Below are 19176 nucleotides of genomic sequence, written 5' to 3'. Positions count from 1 at the left end.
GAGGATGGGTTCCCCTTTGAGTCTGGTTCCTCTCAAGGTTTCTTCCTCATATCATCTAAGGGAGTTTTTCCTTGCCACTGTCGCCACGGCTGCTCATCAGGGACAAACGCACACCATTCACCTTCACTGTTGTTTTCTGTAAAGCTGCTTTGAGACAATGTCTGTTGTGAAAAGCGCTATACAAATAGACTTGACTTGACTTGACTTTTTTTTTACTCATGGTCAGCTGATAGTCAAAGGTAATATTATTCAAAGCCTAATGAACGCCACACATACGCGAGTGCTTTCTGCTGACTGTGTAAACTCTTCTTCCTCTCCCTACGTCCTTCACATTTTTCTTTTCTCTCATCTGTCATCACCATGCTTTTGTTTTCTCTACCTCCTTTCAAACAGCCGTATACATGGTATGTCGGAGAAAATGAGAATGTGAGAGAGATCTGCGAGAAATGTTTATAAAAAAAAAAAAAGAAAAGAAAAAGAAAAGAAAGACACCACACAGAGAAAACATCAAGCATACTGATTGGAGAAGGTGTGAAGAAACAGGATTCGTGCTGGAGATTGAAAGACTGACAGTCCAAAAAAACTAAGTGAATATGTGAGCCTGTGCATATGTGTGTGTGTGTGTGTGTGTGTGTGTGTGTGTGTGTGTGTGTGTGTGTGTGTGTGTGTGTGTGGTAAACTGAAAGCACTGAATAAGTGAAAGTGTGCTGACATGGAAAATGTGACTCTGATATGTCAACAAGCTGCAAAAAGAGGTTAATGAGCATGTACCTAACAGGATGTAATTAGGGCTAATTAGAATCATTAATCATTCATGCTGTCTCTGCTGTGGCCAGTATAAGACATGAGGGCAGATGAAGTGCTATGACACCAGAGGCAGCTGGTTCAACCTGAGAATGTAAAAAAAATAAAAAAATAAAAAAATAAATATATATAAAAAAAAAAAAAAAATATATATATATATATATAAATATAGTCTCTTGCATATGCCCACATACATTTTGTCTTTGTAAAATCATGCAACATGAGATTTTAATCTTCAGACTGAACAGAAACAAATGTGGAATTTAGAGAAAAAGAAAGTCTGAAAGTGACACTCTAACATGAGGACCAAAAGTAGATTTATTATTTGATTATTAAGATGGGCAAATCCGTATATATATATATATATATATATATATATATATATATATATATATATATATATATATATATATATATATATATATATATATATATGTATATGTATGTATGTATGTATGTGTGTGTGTGTGTGTGTGTGTGTGTGTGTGTGTGTGTGTGTGTGTGTGTGATAGATTAGGCAATACAGCCAGGGCCCTCTGTTTCTCTACTAAAGCAGGCTTTTACCATCTCTCCTCCTAAACCTCAGTCTCAGCTTTTCCTTGTTTCGTATTGCCGTGGGTTAATGGAAAGATCATAAAAATTGTGCTAGCTGCCATTTTTATCTTGGCTTTATCAATGTGTTACAACATGCAACCTAGTTGGTTGAATCCCACTTGGATCCCACTTAATGTGGAGTTTGGACATTGGGCCTCTTTGAGTGTTTAAAGGCTCTGGCATGGAGAAGGTGGTGTTGGATCTATAATGATCACAAATGTTGAGCTATTTAATGAGTTGCTCAGTAGCTCGTGGTTCCATAATCTAAAATGACTGTATAAGACTGTAGAAAGGACATTACTCATAATCTTACACTCCAGTGCTCATGTTAGTTCTCACTCTCCAGTGTTCTGTATTGTTTAAAGACTATAATCACACTCTTAATGTCACCCAAATGAGGATGGGTTCCCCTTTTGAGTCTGGTTCCTCTCAAGGTTTCTTCCTCATAACATCTAAGGGGAGTTTTTCCTTGCCACAGTCGCCATGGCCGCTCATCAGAGATAAATACACATCGTTCACCGTAACTATTACATTTTGTAAAGCTGCTTTGAGACAATTTCTGTTGTGAAATGTACTTTTTGTTCGTATACTTATATACAAAAGAGATTTTTGGCAGTTTTTATTGGATCGAAAATCAAAAAACACAAACATTAACCGTATCTTGTATACAAAAAGTTTTTTGCATGTTTAATTGTTCTAAATACAGTATGTATGCTCCGGGGGTCCCTTACGAGGGAAATATCAAGGTCCGTGACGTCGGAGTGACGTGGGGCCGCCTTCCCGTGGGCTCACCACCTGCAGGAAGGACCATAAGGGACGGTGCTGTGAGGATTGGGCAGCAGTCGAAGGCAGGGGGCTTTCCCCCCGCGACCTGAATTACGGATAAGCGGGAGAAAATGAATAAATGAATGAATACAATATGTATGGTGTGTTTATGAGGCACAGTGAGGCGCCACATCACTCATCTGTTGCAGGAGCCTGTTGCCACTTCAATGAAAAGAAATGGTCTCTCTATGTGACCACCTAATAGTAGTGTTTAAACAAGGGTGCATTTGTTTTCCTGCATTTTCTTACCTGCCTATTTTAGGTTCTTAAGTATTCTTTCTTTGTGGTGTTTACCCTGTTCTCTGGAAGCCTGTTAAACTTTTCTAGCAGGTTACATACAGTAATTTTACATTCTGAATGTAAATAAGACGGACAAACTGTCCTCTACATCTGCGTCCTTCAAACCAACTACCTGCATGTCTTTCCTGACCACATCCATAAACTTCCTCCTTGTCATTTCTCTTTTCCTCATGTCCAAAACATCCCAATCCCGCCTCCCTCACCTTCTCTCTAAAATGTCCTACATGCACGGTCCCTCTAATAAACTCATTTCTAATCCTGTCCATCCTCATCACTCCCAATGAAAACCTCAACATCTGCTCTGCTACCTCCAGCTCCACCTCCTGTCTTTTACTCAATGTCACTGTCTCTACACGATGCAACATTGCAGGTCTCACCACAGTCCTATAAACTTTCCCTTTCACTTTTGCAGATACTCTTCTATCACAAATCACTCCTGTCACTCTTCTCCACCCACTCCACCCTGCCTGCACTCTTTTCTTCATTTCTCTAACACACTCTCCAATACTTTCCACTGTTGACCCCCAGGTATCTAAACTCATCCACCTTCAACACCTATTCTCCCTGCAACCGCACCACTCCACTGCCCTCCCTCTCATTCACACACATACTCTGTCTTACTCCTACTGACTTTCATTCCCCTTCTCTCTAGTGTGTACCTCTGTACCAATATCATCCGGCAAACATCAAAGTCCATGAAGACTCCTGTCTGTCAACCTGTCCATCACCACTGCAAACAGGAAAGGGCTCAGAGCCAATCCTTGATGCAGTCCAACCTCCACCTTGAACCAATCGTTCCTACTGCACACTTCACTGCTATCCCACTGTCCTCATACATGTCCTGCACCACCCTCACATACTTCTCTGACACACCTGACTTCCTCATACAATACCACAACTCCTCTCTCAGCACCCTGTCATACGCTTTCTCTTAATCCACAAACACACAATGCAACACCTTCTGACCTTTTTTATACTTCTCCATAAACATTCTCAAAGCGAATAATGTGTCTGTGGTGTTCTTCCTCGGCATGAAACCATACTGCTGCTCACAGATGGTCACCTCTTCTATTAGCCTGGGCTACCACTACTCTTTCCCATAACTTCATACTGATCAACTTTACTCCCCTGTAGTTACTGCAGGTCTGCACATCTCCCTTGTTCTTAAAGATCCGTACCAGCACACTCCTTTTTTGTTTCTCAGGCATCTCCTCACATTCAAAAATCTTGTTGAACAATCTTGTTAAAAACTTCACTGCCATCGCTCCTAAACATCTCCATTCTTCTACCTGTGTGTCATCTGGTCCAAAGGAATTTCCATTTTTCATTCATTTGAATCTTCATTAACTTAATTGCTGCTCTTACTTTCTCATTGCTAATCCTATTCACTTCCTGCTTCATCATCACCTCCAAACATCTCTCACTTTTATTTTCCCCATTAATCAGTTGCTCAAAATACTCCCTCCATTTTCTCAACACACTCTCCTCACTAGTCAACACATTTCCATCTCCATCCTTTATTCCTCTAGCTTACAGGACATCCTTTCCAGCTCAGTCCCTCTGCTTGGCCAATTGGTATAAATACTTTTCTCCTTCCTTAGTGTCCAACTTCACATACAGCTCCTCAAATGCCTTTTCCTTGGCTTTTGCCACATCCCTCTTCACTTGCTCCTTGTACTCCTGCCTACTTTTCTCATCACTCTGTTGATCCCAATTCTGTTTTTCCAACCTCTTTCTCCTTATGCTCTCCTGCACTTCCTCAACACAAAGTCTCTTTGTCTTTATTTCTATTCTTCTACACCTCCAAAACCATCCTACAGACCACCATCCGATGCTGTCTAGCTACACTGTACCATGCCATCACCTTACAGTCTCCAATCTCCTTTAGGTTGCATCCCTACATAGAACATAGTCCACCTGCGTGCACCTTCCTCCACTCTTATACGTCACTCTATTATCCTCGATCTTTTTAATATAAGTATTTACCACTGCCATTTCCATCCTTTTAGCAAAATCTACCACCATCTGCCCTTCCACATTCCTCTTCTTAAGACCATACCTACCCATCACCTCCTCCTCACACCAATCGTTCTTTCCTAGGTACCTTCTACCACTTCATCTAACTGACTCCAGAATGTTTCCTTCTCCTCCATCTCACAACCCACTTGTGGAGCATAGGCACTGATGACATTTATTATCACCCCTTCAACTTCCAGCTTCAGGTTTAGAACCCCATCAGAAACTCTCTTCACCTCCTCTACACTCTTACTGTACTCTTCCTTCAGAATCACCCCTACACCATTTCTCTCTTCATCCACACTATGAAAGAACAGCTGAAACCCACCTCCAATGTTCTTGGTCTTATTCCCTTTCCACTTGATCTCCTGAACACACAACATATCTACCTTTCTCCTCTTCATCATATCAGCTACCTCTCTCCCTTTACCAGTCATAGTACCTACATTTAAAGTGTCCAGCCTAACCTCCACTCTCCTCCACTTCTCCTTTTCCTGCTGTCTCTGTTGATGTCTTTCTCCTCTTCTTCTCTATCTTTGGCCAAAAGTAGCCCAATTTCCGGGTTGTTGGTCACCTAGGGCTCGACCGATTCGGTATGAATTCCTGATTTGTGATCCTCATCCCCTTTTGATTTGGCAGATGTTTTACGCTGGATGCCCTTCATAACACAACCCTCCCCATTTATCTGAGCTTGGGACCCACACAAAAAGTGCACCGGCTTGTGCAACCATAATGGCTGGGTTTGTTAAGCACTGCCCTCTAGTGGGTTCATATAAGTATTATTTAATTTTATTTTGGGGGGAGTGGTGGCTCCAGCGGTTAAGTCGCTGGGTTGCCGATCGGAAGGTCTGGGGTTCAAGCCCCGGTATCGCCAGGCTGCCACTCTTGGGCCCTTGAGCAAGGCCCTTAACCCTCTATCCTCCGGGGGTCCCTAACGAGGGAAATATCAAGGTCCGTGACGTCGGAGTGACGTGGGGCCGCCTTCCCGTGGGCTCACGACCTGCAGGAGGGACCGAAAGGGACGGTGCTGTGAGGATTGGGCAGCAGTCGAAGGCGGGGGCCTGCTTAGACTGCTGCCCCCGCGACCCGAATTACGGATAAGCGGGAGAAAATGACATGACATGACATGATGTTTAATTTTATTTTAAAATTACAGCAATAAGAATCACGGGCCTTTCTGTTCTGTTTTTTTTTTTATTGCTACTCAAAGCAAGACTTTATAGTCAGTGCATGCACAATATCACCCATGAGAGTTTGGAGACTCTTTTAACCTTTACACGATCGGTGTTAAACGCATCTAAAGTGCAAATCATGGTTTAAAACAAGAAGCAGCATGAGCACAAACCTTTCCGAATAAAATGTTTCAAATGTCCTCTAAGTGATTATTTATCATCTAGCTAAGAGAAAATGCAAAAAATGGTGGTCTCAAGTCTACTCCTTGCACAAGATGAGGATCTGTGATCTTTGAAGCAGAAATAAGCTGGAAAAACTCTATAGATTATGTTTTTTCCCCCATAATATAGTTATGAATGAATATAAATCATTATCATGACATTGGGAATCAATATGGCTGATGTATATCGGAGCAACTGTTTATTTCTTTGTGTTAATCAAATACAGTCTGACGCAACAAACCACATAGAAATAGGAAACGTCACTACAGTGTTCCACATCAACTTTGGCCTTCAACCTTTGACCTCTTAGAAAATGAAGTCCCACTTTTCATCAATAGTTTACAGTTACACATCTAACAGTAGACACACAAACACACACACATACGCATTTTAATGTCACACACATGCATGTAGAAGCACATAAACAGTACACACACACAATCCTCAGACACACATCCACACACAGAGACACAGACACACAGAGACACTCTGTCTCTCAGAATTTGAGAAGAGTTCAAGGCATGGAAATTCAGTGAGCTGGTCTGGGTCATTTGGTTCATTTTCTTTCTTTTTCTTTAAAAAAAAAAAAAAAAAAAAAACCTTGTTAAAAGAGAAGACATGTCATTTCACACATGGGAGAGTTTCAGATCAAGTCCTTAAATATGGTTTATGGTTTACAAAAAGGAAAAGAACATGTACCTCAAAATATACACACTTTCTTTTCTCCAGTTTTCGGAAGAATAGATATATTACAAATGTCAGTCTTAGCACAATTCACCACTACATATTAGCTTATTATGTCTTAAATATGTCATAAGGACATTACATGTGCCAATGCACTTTCTGTATTGGCAAAACACTCAACTACACATCTTTTTCTTTTTAAAGTCATGCAAATGAACAGAAGCAAGCATAACTGTTCTTTACATCAGCAAACATTATAAATAGAACAAAACTATTCACTCATATACAAGCTTTCCGTATATGTAAAGAAACCGATAATGGCTGGTGGAACTGATTGCAGAGAGAAAATCCAGTTTAGATGCGGGGTGGAGAACATTTGCAAGAAATTCAAATTAGAAAATAATTGTACTTTTCTTTGTTGCATGTGTTCTGCTTTATAATTAGACCATTACTTTTAAAGCTTTGCTATTAAATATTTAAATGTACACCATTCACCACTCATGCACCTTTCAAAAGAAAAAATAGATAGCAAATTTACAATATATCGCCGTCATTGCTGAAACCATCATAGCAACAAAAAAAAGTAAAATGTATACCCTGATTTCTGAAAATGCCCTTATTTGAGAGGCTGTTTTAATTTTTATTAAAATTTTCACCACCATATGGTTCAAACAGTGCCCCCTTAAACCCAACACTGTAGAAAAACCTAGACTGTACTGTATGAGTATGCTTGATTTGTGTTCCATCGTATTGCACCGTGTTATTGACTAGAAAATTGTGCGACATTTACTTTAGGAAAAAGGACGAATATGCAGAGAGCGCCTCACTTTACACAAATTTCTTTAGCTCAACTCAACATGTTTCTTCTATGGCACCAAGCTGCCATCTGGTGGTGAAAACCAAAACCACTTGTTCACCTTTCTAGTGTGACAAATAATTATTTTTATTCAGACTCATATAAAGCCTGGACCAGGATCCATCCTGGGAAATGATGATGGTGAAAAAAATGCCATAAGTAGCTAAAGAAAAAACATGAAACATAAAACTGCTTTACATTTTTTAAATAGAAATGTTGTTGTCAGGGACATCCCATGACAAAGCATTCTCTGTAACACTTTAATGAAAATACAAATCCAAGCCCCTCCACCTCTGGGCCATAGGTCATCAAGCTCACAATTCTCCTTTCTGTGATGCTGCTTCTCTGCAGTAGTTATGAGAATTGTAACACGTCAGCATTTTTTATAATAACACACTGTAACTGGCTGACTTAAGTCTTGGGTAGGAATGAAGTACCATCTGTTATTTATTGTCTAACACAAAAGACCACTATATCAGCAGAAAGGGCTGATAGGTAACTCTGATATCAAGATAATAAGCAGCTTTATAATAAATGAACTGTAAAATAACATGCTATGACCAATATAGAGTTAATGTGACTGTGGGAGCTATAAAACACACACGCACACACACACACACACACACACACACACACACACACACACACACACACACACACACACACACACACACACACACACATCATTATGTTTTGTGAATAGTCGACAGATTAGCTGAAAGCAAAACACCCTCCTCCAATCATAAAGTATTTTCTTTTCCTACACCTTCTTTCGTCTGAGTTTCCCATAATGCACCCCTGCTTTGATGCTGTGCTTGATAGTGTGCCTGATAATGTCATCGTAAAGCAAACAAACACACATCATACAGGCATAGTGCACATAGGGGACCCTCCATCTTACCACTATTTGATCTCACACAAAATGTGCTTTGGATAAAGTGAAAGCAAAAACCTCCGTTGAAGCAGCTCAGAGTGTTTCTGTACAACAGGTGGCACCAGCGAGCAGCCCTCACTTCTCAAAAGATCTCGTTCAAAAAATGAGCTCTTGATGACATTTTGCGTGCATGTTCACAGTTTTGAGTTCCTTTTTCCACGTTTTCTGCCGAGGATAAAACACCAGAGAGCAGCTTTAAAGGTTTCTGTGGTAACAGACAGCTTAGTGGTGCTCAGCTGAATAGTGGTTTTGGTTGTACAGAGAGTATTAGAGGACATAGAGAAAAATCTATTCTACTGAACACAAACAGCACAAAGCACAAACACACAAAGATGTTAAATATACATGGTTTGCTTTTTTTTTTTTTTGGAAGCAGAGCATGTTCTAGGAACGCATGCAATTGCACTGCGGTACAGTTTGTGTAGTTATTGAGCGTATGTAATGCTTGCTCTGTGGTTTTGATTATTCCTCCACTTGGAGTCTCAATCATTGCCACGATGAAAAATTCGTTTACAATGACATCATCCTTGTCTGTACTTTTTCAGATGGGCCTTTGTGTTCGGAAGGAAGCCCAAGCGAATAATTATTGCATCATTTTATGAGTGTGTGCATGTGTTTGTTTCAGTGTGTTTGTATGGAGTTTGTGCTCGGGTAAATTGTTGCGTTCACCAAGTGTATACATTCATGGAGTTGACGTCATTGTTGAGTGGACTGGGATTGCAGTGATGATATGAGGGGGCTGTTTGTAGGCAGCAGAGTGAGTACAGGTATGAATGGAGTGTTGGAGATAAGATGAGTGTGTACGGATAGTCTTGAGGGTATGAAGAAGTGTATAGAGTGTGCAGGGAGAGCAGTGGAAGTATTTACGGAGCACACCCTTTGCATTCTTCATATATATTCAAAATAAAATGTGTTCATATTGCGTGCCTTCTTAAACTATTAATAGTAAATTGACAAAAGGATGTAAAATATCAGGTGTTTGTAGCTTGTAATTGTGAGGATACTTTTGAAAGCAGTACTGTGTAGGGGCAGAAAGTAATATAACAGGGCATTAGACTGATTTTGGAAGGTGTATAGGAGCAGTAAGAATTGTAGTTGGAATTGTAGGGATAATAAAAAAAATGCCCCCTGAGTGGGGGGTATGATGGAGCAGTAGTGCAGTAAGGCAATGGCATGTGGTAAATTGTACAGAATGGAAAGAAAGTTGTAAATTTCTATTCTATTGTATTATAGCTGTTTGATAAATAGTCACTAAATGCGATGGTGTGTGGTTTTGTCCAACTCCAGTGATCTCTCTTTCTTTCTCTGTCTCTGTCTCTGTCACTCTCTCCCCCCCAACCCTTGTTAGTCTCCCGCACTCCGAGGCGCTCGAGGTGCAGGCTTTCCGTCATGTGTTCTGCGGTTCCTCCCCTTCCTCACCTCCTTCAGATGCTTCCATTTTTTGTGGGTGGAGTGTAGAGGATCGGTCGATGGAGACTCATTGGCTGCGTCTCCTATGACTTTGTCTGATTGGCTGTGCTTGCGTGACCAAACCTGCTCACAGATCTGGTCAACGGTTCTCAGGTTGGGGTGATCAACCAACTGCATGAAGTCTCTATACCACATCTTTTGATTGGTGGACTGTGTTTGGCTCTGGCCAGGGCTTTGTCCTTGGCTATGGGCAGGGCCTGCAGTGGGGACAACCTCCAGGGTGATGCTGAGCAGCGTTTGAGTGAATCCATGCTCCATCGCGTGACACTGGTAAACACCTGCATCCCTACGCAACACTCGCCGCAGCAACAAGCCGCGATTTGTCTGAAGCACGCGATCATCAAGACGGACCTGAGAACAGACATGGAATAATAGCTTTGTTTCAGTGAAAAAACAACACATTCATCATTTCTTAGACACTGACATGGCTTTTCACATATTCTCCCCTACCCTATCAATCTTTCTGTTTACTATAACTACTTACTATCTTTCTGTTTTTGTGAATTTCCACCTACTGTTTGCCCTTTTCACATATAATCTACTACATACTTTTTTCTCTTTCACTAATTCAACAATGTCATCTATGATCACTCCTTCCACCATCTCTAAATCCTCTATTTCCATACCCCACTTTATTTTCCCCCTTTTACCTCTTCTCGAGCATTGTTGGGATGTCTCTGGGAAGTCCATGTGACCTGAGCCTGTAGCGATTTGGGCATGCACTCCAGGAAAGAGCTACTGCCCTCCACTGCATACAGCTTTTTCTCCAGAATACGCTGCTTCTGGTGGTCTACATTATAATATAAAGGTGTTAAACGCAGTTAAAAACACTGGAACTTTTGAAAAACTATATTGAAAAACACTGTTAATAGATCTTGAGGATTTCAGTTTAACAAAAATAACAACATTGTTTTGCTTTCTTTAACTTGTAACTATTTTTTGATCAGTAGTGTAATATAAATAGTATTTTTGGCTGTAATGACTGATTGGTCTCATTTATCTCTATTTAAAACAACCAAAAAATGTTCTCCATAAAATTTTACTTTTTCTTCATTTTTCAGAATGAGAAATAATGGGCCAGCAGGCCATATTTGAGTTATACTTCCCTTTAGAGATAAAAATGGAAGGAGCTTTTGAATTTAAAACTGGCAAGCACACTTCCATTGGCCAGTAGAGATAAGTAAATGAATGGGAGAGGAAAAACTGGTGGGGGGTTTCGACATCATGTGGCACACTTTTGTGGTCACATTTGTTGCCCATTCGAATTTATCACACCTAGGTGTTAAAGAACCGCCCCTTGTTTGATTGACAGTAAAAGTCCTCCTACATTACTTTAAGTCAGTATAGGTTCTCAGAAGCTGTTTTTTTTAACCATTATTAGACAAAGCACTGTGTCTGTGTCTGACACTAAGTCTAAAAATGTGGTTTAACATTGACATCTGGAGGCGCAAACTAACCTCCTGAACAGAGCGTATTAGGATCCCCATTCCTCACATCCTGGCGACGGAAGCGTCTGCTTGTATACACACACACACACACACACACACACACACACAGACACACACACACACACACCAGAATAGAAAGGATTTCAGGGGATCAGATACATGTCAAAAACCATAGTAGTGATGTAATGAGTAATCAGGACATTGCGGAAAAGTGCAGCATCGGTAATAAATGTGTGTACCTTTTGGTGTTAGGAAGGTAGCGTGTGCAGGTGTGTCCATCCCAGGCACAGTATGGGTCTCGGGCCAGGCAGCACTCAGCACATGCTTTGCCATACATGCTGCAGCGATGCAGTGGCACCTGCACCACACCTGTACCAGAGCCTACGTACAGCTGTTGCTGCAGTAAGAGAAGAACGAGAACGAGAGAGTGAATAAGAGAGAGAGAGAAATTAGAAAGACAAACAAGGACACAGTGGGGTGGAAATCTAATAACCTACAGATTACATTTTAACTACATCTTTTATCTCTCACCTTAAACACTCACATCTTTTATTAAATGAAATATAGTCATGCATTAAATTAGGGGTTCTGCTGATGATGCTTTAATATGGCTGTCAAAGTGAAAAATTATACACTGGACCCTTGGAGTTCATCGCTCCCTCTACATTAACACTATACATACACTTTACACTACGCAAGCAGATCAGAACATACACCAAGTAGCTTGTAGGTGAAGACCTTTGTCTTGGACACCTTGTTTTGGTTCGAATGTTAACGCTGAAAGGTCTCAGCAAGTACCCTGCAAACTGCTTTAACTTATTTCAGAGCTGCTATAACATATATTCATGACTTACTCGTTTGGAGGAAATCTGCATATTGATAATGGATGAAGAGTCCTGCAAAGAGAAGAAAATATTTTTGGACTTTGGCGTTGATATTTGGTAATTGACCCCGCTTTGGTTATGGAAAGTGGATGCATAGCCACACAGCTGCAGTCTCTCATACACACACACACACACACACACACACACACACACACACACACACACACACACACACACACACACACACACACACACACACACACACACACCTTGAAAACTTGCAGCTCCTCCAGCAGTAGTTCAGTGTTGCTCCAGCTTCCTTTAGGCACAGAGATCACCTTCAGAACAGTGCCGACATCTACAAAAGAGACACAATGGTCATTTGCAAATGCTTATTTCAATACCACATTTAACCCTACATTTAAGCAACAGTAACAGTGAGGAGCATTTGATTTCCAAGAAACGTCTGCTAGTATATATGATTAATGCAGTGTATGCCATAGAACTGCTGAATTCTTCAAAATTATTAGTCATTAGTTAAATAATTTTCTATATCAGCAGCTTTTCCAGCTACAAGGTTTATGTAAAAGTGCTTGATTGTAAGGGGCACTGCATAAAGTCATGGTGAAGCTTATTTTTCAGTCATTAAACTTTAAACAAAGTATTTAGTGTCAGAGGGTATTAAAGTTAAAGTTGCAACTTTTCACTATAGCAAAGTCTACAAAAGAAGCACTGAAGCACGTTGCATTATCTTGGTAACCCGTACAATACCGTACAATATTACTGTTATGTATTACATATTGTTCTTTAAAAAATTAAGTGTACAGTTCTGGGTAAAATGTAGTAGTACAAAAGGAATAAAATACTTTGGACTTTTTGCAAGTTTGACCCACCATGCTTTGTTCCTTACTTAATTTTTGCTACTTTATTACTCCATACTAATCTATAAAAGGTATTGACCTGTTCCGATGAACATGACATCGTAGTGGCCGTCCGCAGCATTAACTCGATCTACAGCAATTTGTGTGAAGCTGTATGGCATTCCCGTGCGCAAGAAGAGCGGACGGCCACCGAGTGGCGTCACTGGGTTATACATCAATGGATGATGACGTGCAAACTGGATCACGTTATCTGGGAAGCCTTTAGTGGACTCAAAACTTCCAAATGTCTTACTGGGACACTAAACAAGGGATAGAGAAATGTATAAAAGAGAATGCAGTGTAATTTATTGTGGTTTGAACACAACAATCCTATTCTGTCTATACTAAGAGAAAAAAACATAGTCACTATGATTAATATATTAGTGACATAAGGAGCTTACCATGCCTGGTCGGGGGTAAGGGACTTTGCCTTGGAAAGGCACCCATTGGTAATTGGGTCCCTCTTTATGTGCAAATGGCCCCAAAAACGCCCTGCGGATGTCGTTTATAGTGTACAAGCAGATGGCTGATCCACGGAATACACTACTGCAGGAAAAGAATGACACCAACTATCAACAAAAAACATAGAAACAATGTACAAACCACAGGAACTCTAAGGCTGGATAAACTACACAGGCATGTTAGATATTGGATAGAATCAGACCTTATAATTGTTTATTGGTATAGGGTTAAATAAAAAAAAAAGAAAAAAAAAGAGTGTGTTACAGATAACACTGCTAACACACCTACTGTAACAAGATGCAATTTGTGAGGAATATATGGCAACACAGACAATACAAAGATAAGTGCACAGTGTAAACAGTAATTTATTCAGATTTAAAGAATTTCTCAAACAGTCAAACTACAATGAATAATTCAGTTATATCAGTACAATTGTTTATATAGAGTCCAGTGCCAAATTATAAAGCATTCAATCATGGGACTGATTGACCTTTTACCTGGAAGTGGAGAAAACTGTGTAGACCAATGGATTCTTCCTGTCTCGTGTCTGCAGCAAGAACACATCCCCTAAAGGTTGACACAAATGTCTTATAAATTAAACATACCTGAATTAACACAGACTCTAAAGACATTGGTTAGAATAGATGATAGAAGTGGTTAATGTGTGTGTTTGTATATGTGTATGTGTTCTTACTGAGCTCGTCAAAGTGTGTTTCACCCCCGTCATTGCCAGGTACAGAGCAGACAAGTCGAGTCTTCAGGAAGGTTGTCCACTTATTCACTAAACTACGCTGCCCTCCCATGTCATTCTACAACAAACACACCGGCATGTTATATATATTTTTTTTTAAGGTCTTACAAGACTTACTTGTGGGATGAACAAAGTGATCTGTCTATCTATTTAAACCTGAAAAAAAATAGTTTTTTATGGTTTTAATTCTTTTTCGCTCTAATCATCATGTTTACCCTGCACAGCTGGCCAATCCGAGCATAGGTGACCTTGCCGAATCCTTGAGCTTCCACTGCAGTTTCTCGGAAGAAGAAGAAGACTTTATCGTCATCTGGGTTCTCACTCTCCGGAACAGCGAATGCACCTATAAACTTGGGCTCTGGAAAACATGTGTATGCAAAAAGCACACTTAAGACTGAGAAAGCTTTATAGTATCAGCAGCTTTACACTTTTCTAGTACAGAGGCAGTGAGGAGTCTTTGGTTAGAGTTGTGGAATCCAAACATACCGTTGAGCCAGCGAGAGTCGTGTTGTTCAGTCCGTATGGACGGCTTTTGTCCCAGGCTCCGGAAAATTGTGAAATCCCTTCCCATCAGGTCAGTGGCCACACCTGCGTACAGCTCATCCCCTAGGAGACAAAACAAAACAATAGATTGCTTAATAAGCATTATTCAGCAATAAATAATGCTGTTTTTTATTCTAAAAATACTTTTTTTCCCCTATAATTTACTAGTTATTTATTGGACTAGGTTTTTCTGTTCGAAATTTCCAAAATTTTAGGAAGGTTAATTCATGTTATGCAATTTAAATTGTCATGAATTTTTGGATTTTGATTAAACCCGCCCAATTTGTGTAACCAATCACAAAAGCATAACAATAATATAACAAGAATATAAAAACCTTTGAAAATGGTGGCTTGTGATTTCCACCACTGTTTTTTAATCACTGACCCCTTAATTTCACTTTGTAATTCAATATGTCTTAACCTGTATTTGTGATCATGATATTGGTTCATTATGAACTCATTGTGTAGGTTAAAATGAACTGTATAAGGAAAAACAGCAACTTCCTCAGCTATTGGCTATTTAACAGCCACTGACCTTTTAGCTAATAAGGATAATCTGGCCTTGTAATCTAGCTAACTAGTAACAAGTTATACTTAAATAGATGCTGTATTCTTTGTCATGACCCTAAAGGACATCCTGAATGTCATAATTAGGTTTTTTATTTGTCTAATATTCTTTAAGTAATGCAACGCTGTTATCTACAAAAACACTTTGCGTCTGTTATATTTCGTGAAATTATATGATTGGTGGTGGTTATACAGCAAGGAAGAGTGACAGGCGTACTGACCAACCAGGACAGAGGCTGCAGTGTGTCGTGGGTCATATGGGCTTTTCCCTTTACCATCTTCAACGAGAGACTGATCAAATCGAAACACATGATCCTACAAGAAAAGGGAAGAAGAGAAAAGAGTGCGATACAGGCTGTTATTTTCCAGTTCACAACAACGTATTTTCCAATGGAAAATTGGAGTCCTCCTCATAACAGCAGGGTTGAGCAGCTTGCAGTCATATTGCACCCACCACACACGTGCGCACACACACACACACACACACACACACACACACACACACACACACACACACACACACACACACACACACACACACACACACACTCTTTATCTCTCTCCTTTTTACCTCCACCTTCTGTCCAACTTCCACGTAAGCACAGGTCGGGTGGAAGGCTCCTGTCCCACAGGCATACAGGTGAGTTCGGTTAAAGTGATGTAAAACCTTCACATAATTAACACAGTCCATCTGCGAAAACACACACAGCGCCAATCTTAAATGACATGAATCTTTTATATCCTTAACACAGTTCACAGAAGTGAGAGTCCCCATCTGGTACGTCTCACAATCATTTTTTTTGCCAGACCCTCCCACACACACACACACACACACACACACACACACACACACACACACACACGCACATCACATATGTACTGTATATGCATGCACACATGGTCTCACATGAAAGTGTTAAGTTCTAGTGCCTCAATTTAGCGAACATCCATGCTAACAGTATGACACATTGATCTTTCACACTCTGTCATTTCTTACTTATACTAATGAACTGTCACCTTTGTAAAACCACATTTTATGCACATGTTCACTTATTGATGTATAGCAGAAAAATAGTTGTTTCAAAATAAAGTATAAAAGTTTTTTTGACAGCCTCGAGTTACTGTTTGCATAAAATCCATCTCAACGTATACCATAACTGGTTACTTTGACTGGCTGTTAGTCACATGACTATACAGTGGAACCCGGTTATGTTGCCGGACTAGGGGACGGAAAAAAGCGTCGAGATAACGGATGATCGAGATAAACGAAAACCAATATGGCGGCAATAAATTAGCGTGCTTGAAATTTCTTTATGTACATGATGTGCGTTAATAAATGAGTGTGCATGCATGTGTTTTTGGAGGTTTTTTACACAACAGCGTTGCCGCGATTTGTTTGATTGGTCATGCGGATCGAGATAACCTGTAATGCGGATAAGGAGGCGGAAGTAAACGCAAACAAAGTTTATTGAGAATACTCAGGAGATAATCCACCAATACTTGTAGCGAAGCAGTAATATCCAGTGGTGCGCTCCAGGAGCGCGGTCCACGAAGTTCTGTGAAAGCAGAAACAGTTCGTGTAGAGAATCCACGGATCCGCGCTATGGAAAGCGCAGCACTGGGCAGCAACGGATAAACGTGGTGCAGACAGCGTGAACATGGAAAACAGCAGGATCGGGGTAATCCGGGGTGCCGTTGAGAGAATGCGGGGTCCAAGAAGAAGGGTACGTGGCCGGATAGGTATATGCAATTACACAGACTGCCATGAACCAACACATACGATCATGCACAAACAATAACGGACCGCGAGTGTGTGGAGGTGAGGGGCTTAAATAGGAGATGGGATGAGTGAGTGAATGAGAGTCAGGTGTGTGTGTGATCAGCATGACTGTGAGGAGCTCCGTGGCACGCACGGGAGAAGAAGAAAGGTGCTTCGGGGAATGCTGACATAACCGCCGTTTATTTGCTGACCCTTGTGCTCGAGATATTATGGTTCCGCGACATAAAAAAATCGACATAACCGATTAAAAAAAGACAAAGCGAGAATTTGGCGGTTCCACTTAAAAAACGTTGACTTAATAGGGTTGGCGAGTTAACCGAGGTCGAGATAAGTGGGTTTGACTGTATTATAATACAACAAATTTTCTTATTGGTCAATGTATAACCAGTATGCTTACAGGACATACTGTACGCATGATTCCCTGCCCCCCGCACACATACACACATGAAAAACACTTACTCCAACAATCACTTATGAGTGCACTCACTGAAACATGCCATGTTTTCTTAGGACTACCTAAATTGCTACAACAACAGGAGAGCATCAAACATTAAGATCACGCAGTGGAGAGGAGAAGCGATGGAAGGCAAGGGGATGGATAGACAGTGGGGTTTAGAGAAAAGAAGTATCAGACTTTTACAAGGAAAGAATGGACCAGGCGCTGCCTCAGACTTACTCAGTGACCTTAGTTTTAAGCCCTGTCCTAATTTCTCAGCACTGCTGAGAAAAAAACGGAATCATAAATTCCTTTATAGCATTCGCCTGTTCTGTAATTATCTCTCCATTCTTTCATTACTTCAGACTGTGGCATCCATTGCTATTCATTTTTTTTTTCGTCTGAGGAACATTACCTCTAGCCAATAACCTGAACCTCCAACATCTGTTTAATTGGGGTCAGGACACACTCTCAGAGACACACTGAAAACCAAGCATCAATCATTTTCTATCCTGTGCCTCAGGGGATTAGCCGAGACATTAAACTTGACCTTAAAGTCTATGTCTTTAGAATAACCAGGAAAGAGGATACAGACAGGGAGCTATTACTATTTTTTCATTAAATCTCATAGTAAAACAATTGAATAATCATGAAAGTTTTCTTCCTCTATCTTTGTTATGTCTCTGTGTCATGCCATATCTCGGTTTCTGTTCTGTCTCTAATTCTACACATTGCCTTCTCTCAAGGTTCTCATGATAAGATTAAATAGTCTACTCAAAAAAAATCTTGTGGATAAGATTAAATGGGCTGCTCAAAAAAATTACCTCATGATCTACTCCTGTGTGGTGTGCACACTTGAAGCTAGTTCAGTGGACCTGCTCTAAAAAAAAAACAACAACCTGTCCTACCCATAAACAGTCATTTAGCCAAAACATATTTGCTGTTTGGTTTTGCACTGGAGCTACAAGACATAACAAACAACGGAAGCTTATATGAGGGCATTTTAGTATTATGTAATCTTCATCCATTTAAACCTTCACAAACCACAAATCACACATTGAGATTAGTTTAGTATTTAGTATCAGTACAATTAAGAAACGATTGTCCTCCTTAAAATGTACTGAAAAGGTGAAATTTGATGATTCAAAAGGGTTTTCTTCATGTAATTTTCACATTATAAACTAATATGGTTTAATATGGATTAAGAATAAACCATTGATAAAATCATAAAAGTTCATAATGTCAATTTCCTAAAATAAACATTTTATATTTTAATATTTTATAGTTTTTTAAGAGAGTAATGATTTGGATATGGAGATTTGCATCATGCTAAACTGGCAGCTATTATAAGTAATAAGATATACCTAAGGTGGTTATGTATTTCTGTGATGCTAACACCTATTGTTACCAATTTTACACAGGTAAATTTACTTGAATTAAATTGTTATTTTAGCTGTAGTGTAAAACTAAAGAAACAAATGTCAAAAATCTTACTTCTTGGTTTATCATCTAAGATATATGGACACATGTATTGGGATACCTGCCTTTTCCAGTCCTATGTGGTTCTT

General features: G+C 40.0%; 1 protein-coding gene across 4 annotated transcripts in view; it reads right to left on the bottom strand.

Moving 5' to 3' along the window:
- Positions 1–6525: 6525 nt before the first annotated feature.
- Positions 6526–19176, bottom strand: part of sema3b (sema domain, immunoglobulin domain (Ig), short basic domain, secreted, (semaphorin) 3B) — a 53503-nt gene continuing 40852 nt past the window's right edge. For all 4 annotated transcript variants that reach the window (XM_083555354.1, XM_083555352.1, XM_083555355.1 and 1 more), the window contains 14 exons: positions 15964–16083; positions 15614–15707; positions 14769–14888; positions 14498–14640; positions 14226–14340; positions 14029–14098; positions 13471–13615; positions 13110–13329; positions 12419–12507; positions 12180–12221; positions 11565–11722; positions 11335–11390; positions 10528–10667; positions 6526–10228 (listed from right to left, as the gene is read on the bottom strand). In XM_083555354.1, the coding sequence (XP_083411480.1) occupies positions 9752–10228; positions 10528–10667; positions 11335–11390; positions 11565–11722; positions 12180–12221; positions 12419–12507; positions 13110–13329; positions 13471–13615; positions 14029–14098; positions 14226–14340; positions 14498–14640; positions 14769–14888; positions 15614–15707; positions 15964–16083 (1989 nt within the window). In that variant the 3' untranslated portion in view covers positions 6526–9751. The remainder of the gene's footprint in view (positions 10229–10527; positions 10668–11334; positions 11391–11564; positions 11723–12179; positions 12222–12418; positions 12508–13109; positions 13330–13470; positions 13616–14028; positions 14099–14225; positions 14341–14497; positions 14641–14768; positions 14889–15613; positions 15708–15963; positions 16084–19176) is intronic.

This window comes from Silurus aristotelis (genome assembly GCF_946808225.1).
Source record: "Silurus aristotelis genome assembly, chromosome: 11".
NCBI classification, from domain to species: Eukaryota; Metazoa; Chordata; class Actinopteri; order Siluriformes; family Siluridae; genus Silurus; species Silurus aristotelis.
The sequence above is the reverse complement of the archived record's forward strand: the minus strand, read 5'-3'. Positions and strand labels throughout refer to the sequence as shown.